General features: G+C 50.4%; 6 protein-coding genes across 6 annotated transcripts; 4 read left to right on the top strand and 2 right to left on the bottom strand.

Moving 5' to 3' along the window:
* Positions 1-719: 719 nt before the first annotated feature.
* CSUI_006733 (uncharacterized protein) lies at positions 720-4,302 on the bottom strand (the record flags this gene model as incomplete). The annotated part of the gene is made up of 2 exons (XM_068066886.1): positions 1,959-4,302; positions 720-1,053 (listed from the first exon to the last, which is right to left on the bottom strand). Coding segments are annotated over exons 1-2 (582 nt in total), but the record flags the coding sequence as incomplete, so codon positions are not given.
* Positions 4,303-4,496: 194 nt separating this feature from the next.
* On the top strand, positions 4,497-6,343 carry CSUI_006732 (uncharacterized protein). The gene is made up of 2 exons (XM_068066885.1): positions 4,497-4,540; positions 5,168-6,343. Exons 1-2 carry the CDS (start codon positions 4,520-4,522, stop codon positions 5,408-5,410), a joined length of 264 nt encoding a protein of 87 aa, XP_067921149.1. The 5' UTR covers positions 4,497-4,519; the 3' UTR covers positions 5,411-6,343.
* Positions 6,344-6,446: 103 nt separating this feature from the next.
* Positions 6,447-7,275, top strand: CSUI_006731 (uncharacterized protein). The gene has a single exon (XM_068066884.1). The coding sequence runs from the start codon at positions 6,574-6,576 to the stop codon at positions 7,159-7,161; it is 588 nt and encodes a 195-aa protein (XP_067921148.1). The 5' UTR covers positions 6,447-6,573; the 3' UTR covers positions 7,162-7,275.
* Positions 7,276-8,379: 1,104 nt separating this feature from the next.
* Positions 8,380-9,528, top strand: CSUI_006730 (uncharacterized protein; the record flags this gene model as incomplete). Its single annotated transcript, XM_068066883.1, has 2 exons — positions 8,380-8,692; positions 8,828-9,528. Coding segments are annotated over 2 exons (1,014 nt in total), but the record flags the coding sequence as incomplete, so codon positions are not given.
* A 1,058-nt stretch (positions 9,529-10,586) lies between these two features.
* CSUI_006729 (uncharacterized protein) lies at positions 10,587-11,133 on the bottom strand (the record flags this gene model as incomplete). The annotated part of the gene is made up of 1 exon (XM_068066882.1): positions 10,587-11,133. A coding segment is annotated over one exon (312 nt), but the record flags the coding sequence as incomplete, so codon positions are not given.
* CSUI_006728 (uncharacterized protein) lies at positions 10,960-11,510 on the top strand. Its single transcript, XM_068066881.1, has one exon. It carries the CDS (start codon positions 11,323-11,325, stop codon positions 11,497-11,499), a length of 177 nt encoding a protein of 58 aa, XP_067921145.1. The 5' UTR covers positions 10,960-11,322; the 3' UTR covers positions 11,500-11,510.
* The last annotated feature ends 45 nt before the right edge of the window (positions 11,511-11,555 follow it).

Below are 11,555 nucleotides of genomic sequence, written 5' to 3'. Positions count from 1 at the left end.
GCCGATCGATAGAAGAGATTGACGTAAAGATAGATAGATCACCACTGTGTGAATACAGATGGTAGAGGCTTTTCAGCATGGAGATGAGATCTCCATCTTTCCTTCTTTCTGAGAGACACAAGAGATATAGAGTTTATGTCTACATATGTATATGAATCGTATGATCAGAGAGAGACAGTGATTACGTATAGATGTCTATACGAAAGAGCAATGCCCCATTCTCTATAGCTCCAGATAGTGGCTTCTCACATACATCCCCGTAAAGACGTCCTTCTCTCTCTCGCCTTCTTCCCTCTTCAAAGTCGTTCTCTCCCTCTCTTGCTTCTTCATACCGGTGGACACATCTCCACATACATACACATACGAGGACATATCTATGAACCAAAGCGTACATATACATGTATGTACATTATACGTAGGAATGTAGATAGCTTCAGGTAGAAAGAAGAAACCTCCCTCTCTCTTCCTAGATACACACACATGCATGTATACATGTATATCCATAGAGACACACATATCTTGTACAGATGGTGAATGATTTTAGCACGTATACGTAGGAGACTTTGGCCGCGTGAGAGAAAAATTCTTTTCCGTAGAGACAACAAGAGACATGAAAGAAAGAAGGGCAGGGGGGGGGGTGTATCTACAGCACGAAGAAAAACCGAAGAAGAACAAGAAGAGGGAAGGTGAGGAAGTGAGAAAGAAGACGAGAGAAACGTACTTCTTTTCCTATGAGACTGTAGATCGTCCGGTCTACAGCTCACAAGATGATTAGGAGAGGTCGTATCGTAGGTGTCATGATCTAGGTATGAAGAGGAAGAAGAAGAAGAAGTCGAGGAAGAGAGAAGAAGAACCTTCTTGTCTTCGTGGAGAGAGTAAAAAGGATTGGTAGGAAGACGAGGATGATGATCCATGGGAAGTTGTCTATCCCCTCTTCTTTCTCCCGTCCCTATACGATGAGAGGAGGAGAAGAAGAGCTTTTCTTCTTCCTCTTCATCTTCACTTTCCTCTTTCTTCTTCGTTTTCTCTCCCTCTCTCTCATGCGCCTGTCCTCTTATAGAAAGAATGTATCGCAACAGAAAAACAAGCCGAGGAACATCCTTTAACACCCCCTCGCCACTTACACACTCCACATACCTCGCTTAAGATATACATCTATATCGAGACATGCATATCTACATCTATACAGAAGTAGACACATAGTATACATGGAGAGATACATATATCTACATATGGATGAACCTCTCCATGCATCTAGGTATTGATGAGAAACACGCAGGAGAATCATATGCGATCAGGCCAAGGGCTCATCCCATGTAGATACAGAGATATGTAGGTATAAGGCTATCTTTCTCTACTGCAAACACCTTACGCATCTTTCTATCTGTCGTTGATTTACCTATCTCTCTTTCATCTATCTATTTATCTAGCTATCTGTCTTTGATCCCCCATCTATCTACCCGCAACCTATCGATCTATCTCTCTTTATCTATCGACCTCCGACCTCTGGGCTATCTCTATCTATCTTCAATCTATCTACCCATCTCTCCGTATTTTACCTATGTCGAAAGTATCCATGCAGTTGTACATACATACAGGGATAGTTAGAGGTTGCGAGGCAGATGGCGCCTCTCTCTATGCATGCGCCTCTATGCATGCATAGACTACCTAAAGGTACTACGACAATAGATGAGGTGTATGCATGAATACCATGAATAAACGATCTATCGTAACGCACATTTTCTTTCTTCTATCTCTCCCCCTCCTCGAAAGACACAAAGAACACACACAGCCAAGCAAAACCACGAAGATGAAGAAAAGAGGAGAAAAGAATAAGGACAAAAACTTCCCTAAGAAGAAGTAGAGAGAAAAGAAAGACAGCGCGGTAAACACCTCCTTCGTGCAAGAAAGAGGAAAGAAAGATAAAGACCTGTCCTTTCTTGAGATCTCGAGCTTACCTGATATGAACTTCTCTTCGATTTCCTGGCTTCAAAAGAAAGTCTAGGAAAGGTGGAGAAGAAGAAGAAGAAAAGTTCTTCTCTTCTTCAGCTCTTTCAGAACCTCTCTTGAAGCGATGGTCTCGAGAATGACGACGAGGATGAGTTTCTTCTTCTTCTCTTCTCTTTTGTCGGTCTTCATCTTCTTCTTCGCCTTCTCTATCTCCTTCGCCGCCTCCCCCTAGCCATTTGAATTCTCCCTTTCTCATCTCTTAGACTTTTCAAAGAAAAGAAAGAAAGAGACGTTGTGTGCTGAGAGAAAGAAGAAAGAAGAGGGACATCTGAGTGAAAGAGAGGACAGAATCCTTTAGTCGCAAAGAGAAAGAAGACGACGAAGAGGAGAGGCGGGGATGAAAAGGAGAGAAGAAGAAGAGGAAGGGGATTTCTTCTTCAAGGATGCATACTTCATGGAGAAGAGAGAGAAGATTACAGAGAGAGAAGTAAAAGAGAAAGATTGCAAGAAAGGTTTCATGCACCTCTCAAGGAAATCTAGACACGCTTCTTTCGGAGAAAAGAAACAATTTACCAGGAAAGAAGTGGACGATTCTTCCCTAGAAGATTGACAGGGTCATGGATTCTATGGTGTACAGACAGAAGGAAAAAGAAAGAAAGAAAGAAAGGTTTTGAAAAAGGAAGGGTAAGAGAGATGTGCTTCTTTCTCCGTTTTTTTTAACGGAACGGTGAAGTGTCTATACACCCGAAACATATAGAGAAGTAACACCAACCTTTCATCTTCCTTTGCTTGTTCATTTTCAGCTGTAAGAGAAGACCAATTGGAGAAAGACTTCAAGAAGAAGAAAACGAAATGAGTGGGGGAATGAAAATATGGCGGAAAGGACTCTCCATTAAGAAGAGAACACGCCAACGTCACAGAGAAGAAGAGGAAGGGAGATAAAATCGAAAGTGAAGAAACAGTGAGGGGGTGTATATACACCGTATACCCCACACTGCCGCTACCTGATGAGTTGTTTCTCTTCTTTCGCTTCCGATGAGAGGAACTTCCTCTCTGTCCCTAGTCTGCTATTCTTTACCTATTCCTAAATCTTACACACATGACAGGAGAGAAGAGCATGCAGTGTAGTGAGAGAAGACCTCTGAAATCTTGATATGTTTTAGGCTGTACCGGTTGCAGGCCTGTGGAAGAAGATATCTGCAGAGGAGGCAAAGACGTTCTATGAAGAGCAGCGAAGAGGTGTAAAGGAAGACGTCCTAGAGAGGATGGAGGTAAGCGAGCCGGAGGAAAGGTCTACTGAGAAGAGGAGAGAAAGAAGAAAGAAAGAGTGGTCCCTCAAGCTTTTCTTTTTGTCTTCTCTCCTTCTATATCAGACCTCGTAGCTATATTCCTGGCCCTTTCTCAGAAGAAGGAAGAAGGAAAGACTTTTCTGCTTGGAAAGAGACACCTGCCATTCTCATTCTTTCAAGCTATCTCCTTCTATGTGTGTCGTGAAGAAATACACATATGCAAATACATCATAGACGTACATATACAGGCATACAGAGGGTGAGAGATGCAAAGACTCCGTGTTCGGAGAAAGAAAGATGAATGATAGAAAGAATGAGCTTCGCGGGAGCTAAGGCGACTGGCTGCTCCCATGAAAAGGAGCGACAGATCCTGTGGAAAAGAAAAGGGATTTGCTCAAATAGAGAAGATAGAGAAGAAGAAGAGTGCCGTGAAGAAAGAGGAAAAGAGACCAAGAGACTCCTTAGGTTGTGGTCACTGTCTAATGCGTTAAGCATGAATACAATAATTCTCTTCTTCGCGGGACGATGAGTTAGAAAAGTTGATAAGAAGGCCAGAAAGAGAACTCAAGTAGGAAAAAACAGGAGAAAGAAACGAAGTTATAGAGCGGCTGGAATCTACAGAAGGGGTTTTGCCCGGTAAATGACAATAAGAGATGATAGATATCTCTATGTATCTATGCTAACGGAGACAAGGAGAGACAGAAAGAAGACGACGCACGGGAACTTCTCTACGATTTGAAAGGATGCCTCGGTGAAAACTTCTTTCTATTAGTTAAGAGGATGAAAGAAAAGACGAATGTCTTCCCTTCTGTGGAAGAAGTCCGTAAGAAGAGAAAAGCAGAAGACTACAGTCCCTTTCATAGAGAACAAGATGAGAGACGAGTACCTCCCTGAATGACCGAACGGAGAAAAAGAAGTCACGCGTTCTTGGCGTGTCTCTCTCTCAACTCTTCCCTTCTGTTTCTTGCAGACTGTTCTAATCTACAAGGCAAGAGAACCTAGGCAGAATAAGAAAAGCAGAGTGGCATTCTCTTCCGGCCTCGAGGGATACATGACTCACCAGTTTGAAAAGTAAGGAGAAGAAGCCGCTGCATGACAGATGCGTGGAACTCTTAGTTAGTAAAAGAAGCGAGAGAATGCATGCAATGAGGAAGTCTCTCCGCTGACTTTGTGCTGCATGTTCACAAGAAAATCTCCCTACTCACTCCTGTTTCCCATCTTGCGATTCTAAGGGTACGACACGGTCCGGATGGTTTCCCAGTTCTCGTCTGAGTAACCACATGGGGACAGTAGAAAGACAGGTAAAGAAAATACACATCCGCGTTGTGTGGAGGGAGATGCTTGTCTTGACCAAAAGTCGTGCGTGTGTGCCGAAGGTTGACAGGCGGTGAGAAGACCCGAACAATAGACTGTTCGTTGCTGTACATCCGAGTGATCAGTAGCTCTCCCGGAGGTCTGCGTCCCAGATGCAAGATACCTTTTAGCCGCGGTTGGCCCAGACACGATGGTAGAGATAAGTTGTCATGTGAGCAGTAGGAAAAACGAAGGTCTTGGGACTGCGAATCGTGCACCCGAAAGGCAATCAAGATGCAGGGACCTCCTGCAGCGTTTTTCTCCTTGTGACTGAAACTTCTCGATCCCCCCTGCGAAGAAAGCAGGGATGTGTGAAGGGGAAAGGAAATCTGACATGAGGGAAGAGGGACTAGGCGTGAGGTTAAATCTGTAAGTCAGCGGGGCGATGGCAATAGAAGCGACTAAGATAGATCCAGCAGTCTACTCGGACCAGAGGTGGAACCCTGCGTTGCGGGAATGGTAAGTATGGTTGAAGGATCCGGACAGCATCCTGAATGGTCTTTACTCACGTGGCAGAAGAAGTTCCTCAAGCGTAGAACATCGAGCGAAAACTATGGAGTTTTCTGCTTGTGCAGGGAGGTCACACTCGAGTCCTGATGATACAGAAGAAACAGGGCTACGGTCGTAGCGCGAGAGAGATGGCAGTCCGCGTGTTTCTACTCAGCTCCTCCGGATCGACAAAGAGTTGGACACCCCCGAGAACGTGCACTGAACGAACGGTTGAGTCAAGCTATCTTGTTGGACTTGACGACTTCCAGCGATGTAACACAAGGGGAGGAGGAAGCAAGGAAGGTTGGTGCCGCGCTATCACGGAGTGAAACGTTACAACTGCAAGCAAATCGGGTCACGCTGCAGTTTACCCCGCCTCCCAGCGTGATTGCTCTCCTCCAACGCAAGCAAAGCAACGTAGTAGAAATCTGCTAATCAACCAGAGGAGCACTAGCTAACCAGTCACGCTTATACAGAGTGTCAAATTCAGTTCGGATTCGGAAGCCTATCTTCACTGTTGCCCAGTGGTTCCTAGATACACCCGTCTGATGTAGGAACGCACTGTAATACAGAACGGAGTCTGGTAGGTCCGTCAAGGCGGGTTCCCTCAAGAAGAATCTGTCGTTTTTAAGCGGTGCAGTGGGGACAACAGCGATATGCACGATGACGCCGACAACGAGAAGCCTCACTTGGGTGGCGGCGTGAAGCTCATTCTGCAGTAGATATATATCGGCTTGCCGGTTCAAGAATTTTTGCTACCCGAACGACCTATGCCTCGGCAGGCTGTCGGCCAGTAGCTCAAGTTAGCGCAGGAGACAGAAAGAAAACGGCGCACGCTGTGAGTAAACATATCTGGACTCGCTCTCCTCTATCTCTTTCTTCTCGGGAACTCAGTCTGACACCTGGTACTAGCATTCCAAGAAGACTGCGGAACTCCTCGGTCGGCCCTGAAGCGACAACGTACTGCTGTGGCCACATGTCGGAAGCCTTCACGTGCGTAGCCTGTGCCATCCTACGTCGTGGCGATCTCACATGTTACGGCTTTTTCCCCTGAACTGTTGAAGACCATCGAAACTGTACTGATGCAGAAATCGAGCAAGCCCTCCCGGGCCGGCACAATCGACCAGGCTGAAGCTTGCCCGGGCGCTGAAAGCGCAACGTAGCTCTCGCGGCTAGCTGGTATATCTCAAATCTCCCCGCAAGCATCGACCTAACCCTGCCAGGATGACCGCGCGAAGCCTCTGCAAGGCATTCCTACCACCACGTCACTTCTTCCACTCAAACTTGGTTGACTACCAGTTCAAAGGCCGGCACCTACAGCAACTTCGTTCTGCGCAGGTAAGCGCGGAGCGCTGTGCACTCTGGGTGGGCAGAGGGAGTCTCAGAACAGATCAGAGATGAGAGGCCACAGGCGGTGCGGTGCACCAGGAAGCCGACCATCCGACTTTTCTTCTCTTTCTGTGCGCGTGCTTGTTCAGACTACATCGTCATCATGAAGGCATTTTTGAAAGCTCTTCTGGTCCTCGGACTTTTAGGCCTGGTGGCGTCACCCGCGGCCGTGGGCCAAGACGCTAGTGAACAGCCGGCGGAGGAAGTCGAACTCCAGCAAGACGAAAGTGAAGGCAGTGACCCGTTAAACGTCAAACCGGAACCGGGCAGTGATGGAGGCAGTCAGTCTGTACACGATGATGGCCCGGAAGTTGATGCTTCTTTGATCGAGTGCGACTGCGACACAAACCGGCTGAGGACTACCGGGGCACCGTGCTCATGCGAGAAGCTGTTCCAGGAAGCCGTTAAGAACGCATCGAAGCCTCAGCAAGGTTTTCCCGGCGGTCCTGTGCCTCAGAGCCCCGAGAGCAACCTTTTGCCTCCAAGGGGCCCAGCTGGTTTAAGTGGCCGCCAAGGAATTCCTCACAGAAGGCGTCTAGGCTTAGGTTTCGGGTTCGGCAGGGGTTACTGGGGTGGCGGGTACTACCCAGGCTATGGTTACGGATATGGCTACCCCGGATACGGCTGGGGCTATCCTGGCTATGGATACGGCTGGGGATATCCTGGGTATGGCTTCGGAATCTACTTCTAATCTCTCCTGCTCCGTGACTTGACAGAGGTGAAGCGTATATCGCCGTGTTTCTCCGTCCTTCTGAAAGTGTGAGTGGTCGACTCACCAGAAAACCTGTGTTCGGTCGTGAGCGTAACGGGCGACGTGCCGCGTATCCCGTCCCGAAACTTTTCTGAGGAGTGAAGGAAGGCGTAGAACACAGGCTGGCTGTCTAGAGCCAATCACGTTCCTCCATCAGGCGTCACGCGCTGTCGGGGGAATGAGCTAATACAGTAATAGCTTGGCCAGTCAGCTAGTGACGCACAACTCGACAGCGAGACCCGCCCAGTGTAGACTGATTCAGAAGTCTTCCGCTGCTGGGAATCGCAGGGCTAGAGGGGCTGTTAGAGTTGTTGGCAGTCTCCGCACGCCTTAGGCCAACAACCCAAGAGTACTACCAGTCATCGAGTCGCCCCGTTGAGACTGTACACACCGCACTACGCTGCCTAGAGAAAGATGCCTCTAGCGAGCAAGGTGCACCAACACGTGCAATATTTTCTAGCTCTGTGTCTGCATCACTGCATCAAGGGTGTGCCGTGTTGACCCTGCAGTGGTTGTTGGAGCGCTACTCTGGACTGGACGTTGAACCACAGAACGGGCGATTTCATCGTTAGTCGGATTGTGCGTACGCAGCGCCACACCACCCAGCAACCATCACAAGAGTTGTTGGTCAGCATAGAAGAGACAAGAAATGTCTTTTCCTGTCAGCTCCTGCGTACAATACTGTTGGGTCTCTTCCGCAGGCCGCCGTCCCTCACGTCAGTTCTTACCAGACCGACTGGTACCGAGACTTGCTCTCGACCGGGACGTGTCCGCCTCCTTCGCTTGCACCGGCAGAATCTCGGGACAGGGACTATGAAGAGAGATCGAGGCGTTTCGCCGTCTGGCGTACGTTCCTTAGACGGACAGCTAGAAACTTATCCGCGGGACTTTTCCGTCTTACCCGGGGAAGCCCTGCTAAGGCCCTTACGAGATGTGTGTGTGCGGCGGCCCTGCGTACCGCGATCATCGCGCGGAAAGAGTGGAAGTACATTTCTGTCCAAGAGCAGACGAGATCCCGAGGGTGCGCGCCCGGGCACCGTTATTGCCGAAGAACGAGCCGCTGTCGCTGTTACGCGGCGGAGTGTCCGATGTGAAGCCTCGCCCGGGAAGTCCGCATCCGCGGGAAACTCACAAGCACAAGCGTCGGATCGCAGTTTTATGCAGGTCCAGGCACCTTCGGCAAGAGCTCCCCATGTACCACACATGCTGCACTCCCAGACAAAGTACACGGCCGCGCCTGGTTTGAGACGACGGCGGCACTCCCGCTACTCGCCGGGAGCGCAACGTCGCGCCCGCGCTTACTTTACCGTCCCTGTTGCTCCCTCTCTCCGGCACCGGCCTCCTCCTCGCTACCGTGCTGCCACAGAGGACACCCCAGTCATTCAGTCCAACATGTCATTTATTTCTCCAAGCCTGACTTACTCCTTACTCTCAGTTCTGGAGCCCGGACGACCGACTTCGTTCTGCGCAGGTGAGCGTCGAGCAGTGCGGAGTCTGTCCGGGCCAGGGGGCTTGGGTCAGATCATCTGGAGCAGAGCAGGTCATATAGAGTAAGCAGCCAGTCAGTCAAACACACTGTGTTATCATTCTGTGTTCCTTCTTTCAGATCACATCGTCATCATGAAGGCAGTCTTGAGCGTCCTTGTAGTCCTCGGGTTTTTAAGCCTGGTGGCACAACCCGTGGTTTTGGCGCAAGATGCTGGCAAGCACGTAGTCCAGGAAGATGGTCTTCACCAAGACAGTCATGAGGACAGAGAATCCGTGGATGGCAAATTAGACTCGGGCAGTGATGAAAACAGCCAGTCCCACGAGGACGCAGATTCTGTGGACGTCAAACAAGAATTGGGAAATGATGAAGACAGCAAGTCGCACGGGGACGAAGATTCTGTGGATGTCAAACCAGAATCGGGCAGTGACGAAGAGAGCCACTCTCACAAGAACGGGGATGATGTCCCTAAGATATATGCCTCCATGGTGAAGTGTGAGTGCAGCACACACCGGCTCGAAAAAACCGGTAAGCCGTGTTCGTGTGAGAAGTTCATCTGGGACAGGGTAAAAAGTGCCTGGGCAGCTGAGCAAGACTTGTCCGACGGTCCTGCCTCTCTGAGCCGTAAAGCCAAGCTTCCGCCTCCCGAGGGGAAAGGTCACGGCCGAGGCAAACCTCGTGGAAGACGCCTTGGCTTCGGTATCGGGTTCGGCAGCGGGTACTGGGGTGGCGGATACTACCCCAGCTATGGTTATGGGTACGGCTATCCTGGATACAGCTGGGGATATCCTGGGTACGGCTACGGTGGTTACGGATATCCTGGGTATGGCTACGGAAGCTACTACTAATCGCTCTGGTCTGAAGTAACTCTACGGAGAGTATCATACCTTGTCGAACTCTTCCGCCCGTTTCGAACTGTGACTGAACAAGTAAGTCATCGAAGACCTTGTGTCCGGCCACGGTCGTGGCCCGGCTCCGTGCCCGTGCTCGTGCCGAAACTTTTTTGAAGAGTGAAAGAAAGTGTAGCGCTTGTTGGCGGCTCCGTGCCCGTGCTCGTGCCGAAACTTTTTTGAAGAGTGAAAGAAAGTGTAGCGCTTGTTGGCAATGAGCCCGTCATGTTCCTTCCTCGGCCGTCACGCATCACACATCGGCGCAGGAGGCACGTAGTCACCGGTGCCGTAAGCCAGTATATTAAGCTCGGCGAACTACCTTTTCTGCAGAAGGTGTATGGCTTGTTGGCTATGAGTCTGTCATATACCTCGTTTGGTCGACACGCACCCATCGGCGGTCGACACGCACCCATCGGCGCAGGAGCCACGTATTCACCGGTGCCCTAAGCCGGCACAGTAAGCTGGGCGAACCACCTTTCTTGGGAAACTCGAGACCCGTCCAGTGTGGACTGGTTCAAAAGACTTCCAGTTCTGGCAATCGCAGGGCTAGAGGGGATGCTAGAGTTGTTGGCAGTCTCTGCACGCCTTGGGCCAACAACCCAAGAGTACTACCAGTCATCGAGTCGCCCCGTTGAGACTGTACACACCGCACTACATTGCCTAGAGGAGGACGTCTCTAGCGTGCAAGGTGCACTAACACCTGCAATATTTTCTAGCTCTGTGTCTGGTGGCCAAATATGAAAGGAGAAATGGAGAGGTAAGTGAGATCGTGCCCTGCATGCGCTCAAGGGAAACCTTCATATTCTAAATATGGGGGGGTGTTATGCCCGCTACCGCACTGCATCAACGGTGTGCCGTGTTGACCCTGCAGTTGTCGTCCGAGCGCTATTCCGGACTGGACGTTGAGCCACAGAATGGACGATTTGATCGTGAAGTTGAGGAACACGTGCGCACCTCTACCAGCAACCGTCACAAGGGATGTTCTGAGTTGTTCGTCGTAGGAGGGGCAACAGATGTTTTCTTGGAATCTGTCTCTCCAGGATACTGTCGGGTCTCTCCACCGTCCCTCAGCTCAGTCCATTACCAGAGCGACTGGTTCCGCCAGTCGCTCCCGAACAGAACGCACCTGCCTCCAACGCTCGCCACAAAAACCCGGCGTGAAAAGAATCTTCCGGCGCAGGTCCCTTGAGTGGACAACGACATGGAATTTCCTCGTGAAACTTCACCGCTCCGTGTTCAGAGCCTCTGCCAACACCCCTGCGAGATGAGCGACGGCCACATAAAGCAGTGGCCGTGGACTATATCTGTCATTCATCAGACGTGTGAGGAGGAATACGAATCGATTCTTTTTCCGGGTGCACCAGATAACATCACGGCACAGGCGGAGTGGCACCACGATTGCCACGCTTCCACCACACCGGAGGGCTAGGCCACGGCCTCCACCACACCGGAGCGCTAGGCCACAGCCTCCATCGTTCTGAGGTTCAGCTGGAGAATACCCCTCCACGGTAGTCCCGAAACAGCTCGGCTCGTCCGTTTTCGGCAAACTATCTATTCTCAGCGCACCACTTCACTACATGATACGTGCTGACTACCAAGCGACCAACGGGCCCCGAGTGTTCAGACGGACGCAATTCGCGCGGGCCGCCGGAAGCGCGACGTCGCGCCCGCGGCTAGCTGCTCTATCTCAAATCTCCCCGCAAGCATCGACCTGATCCTGCCAGGATGACCGCGCGAAGCCTCTGCAAGGCATTCTCACCACCACGTCACTTCTTTCACAAAAATCTGATTGACTATCAGTTCGAAAGCCGGCACCTACAACAACTCCGTTCTGCGCAGGTAAGCGCGGAGCCGTGCTCACTCTGGGTGCGCAGAGGGAGTCTCAGAACAGATCAGAGATGAGAGGCCACAGGCGGTGCGGTGCACCAGGAAGCTGACCATCCGACTTTTCTTCTCTT

This window comes from Cystoisospora suis, assembly GCF_002600585.1.
Source record: "Cystoisospora suis strain Wien I chromosome Unknown contig_3441, whole genome shotgun sequence".
Classification (NCBI taxonomy): domain Eukaryota; phylum Apicomplexa; class Conoidasida; order Eucoccidiorida; family Sarcocystidae; genus Cystoisospora; species Cystoisospora suis.
The sequence above is the reverse complement of the archived record's forward strand: the minus strand, read 5'-3'. Positions and strand labels throughout refer to the sequence as shown.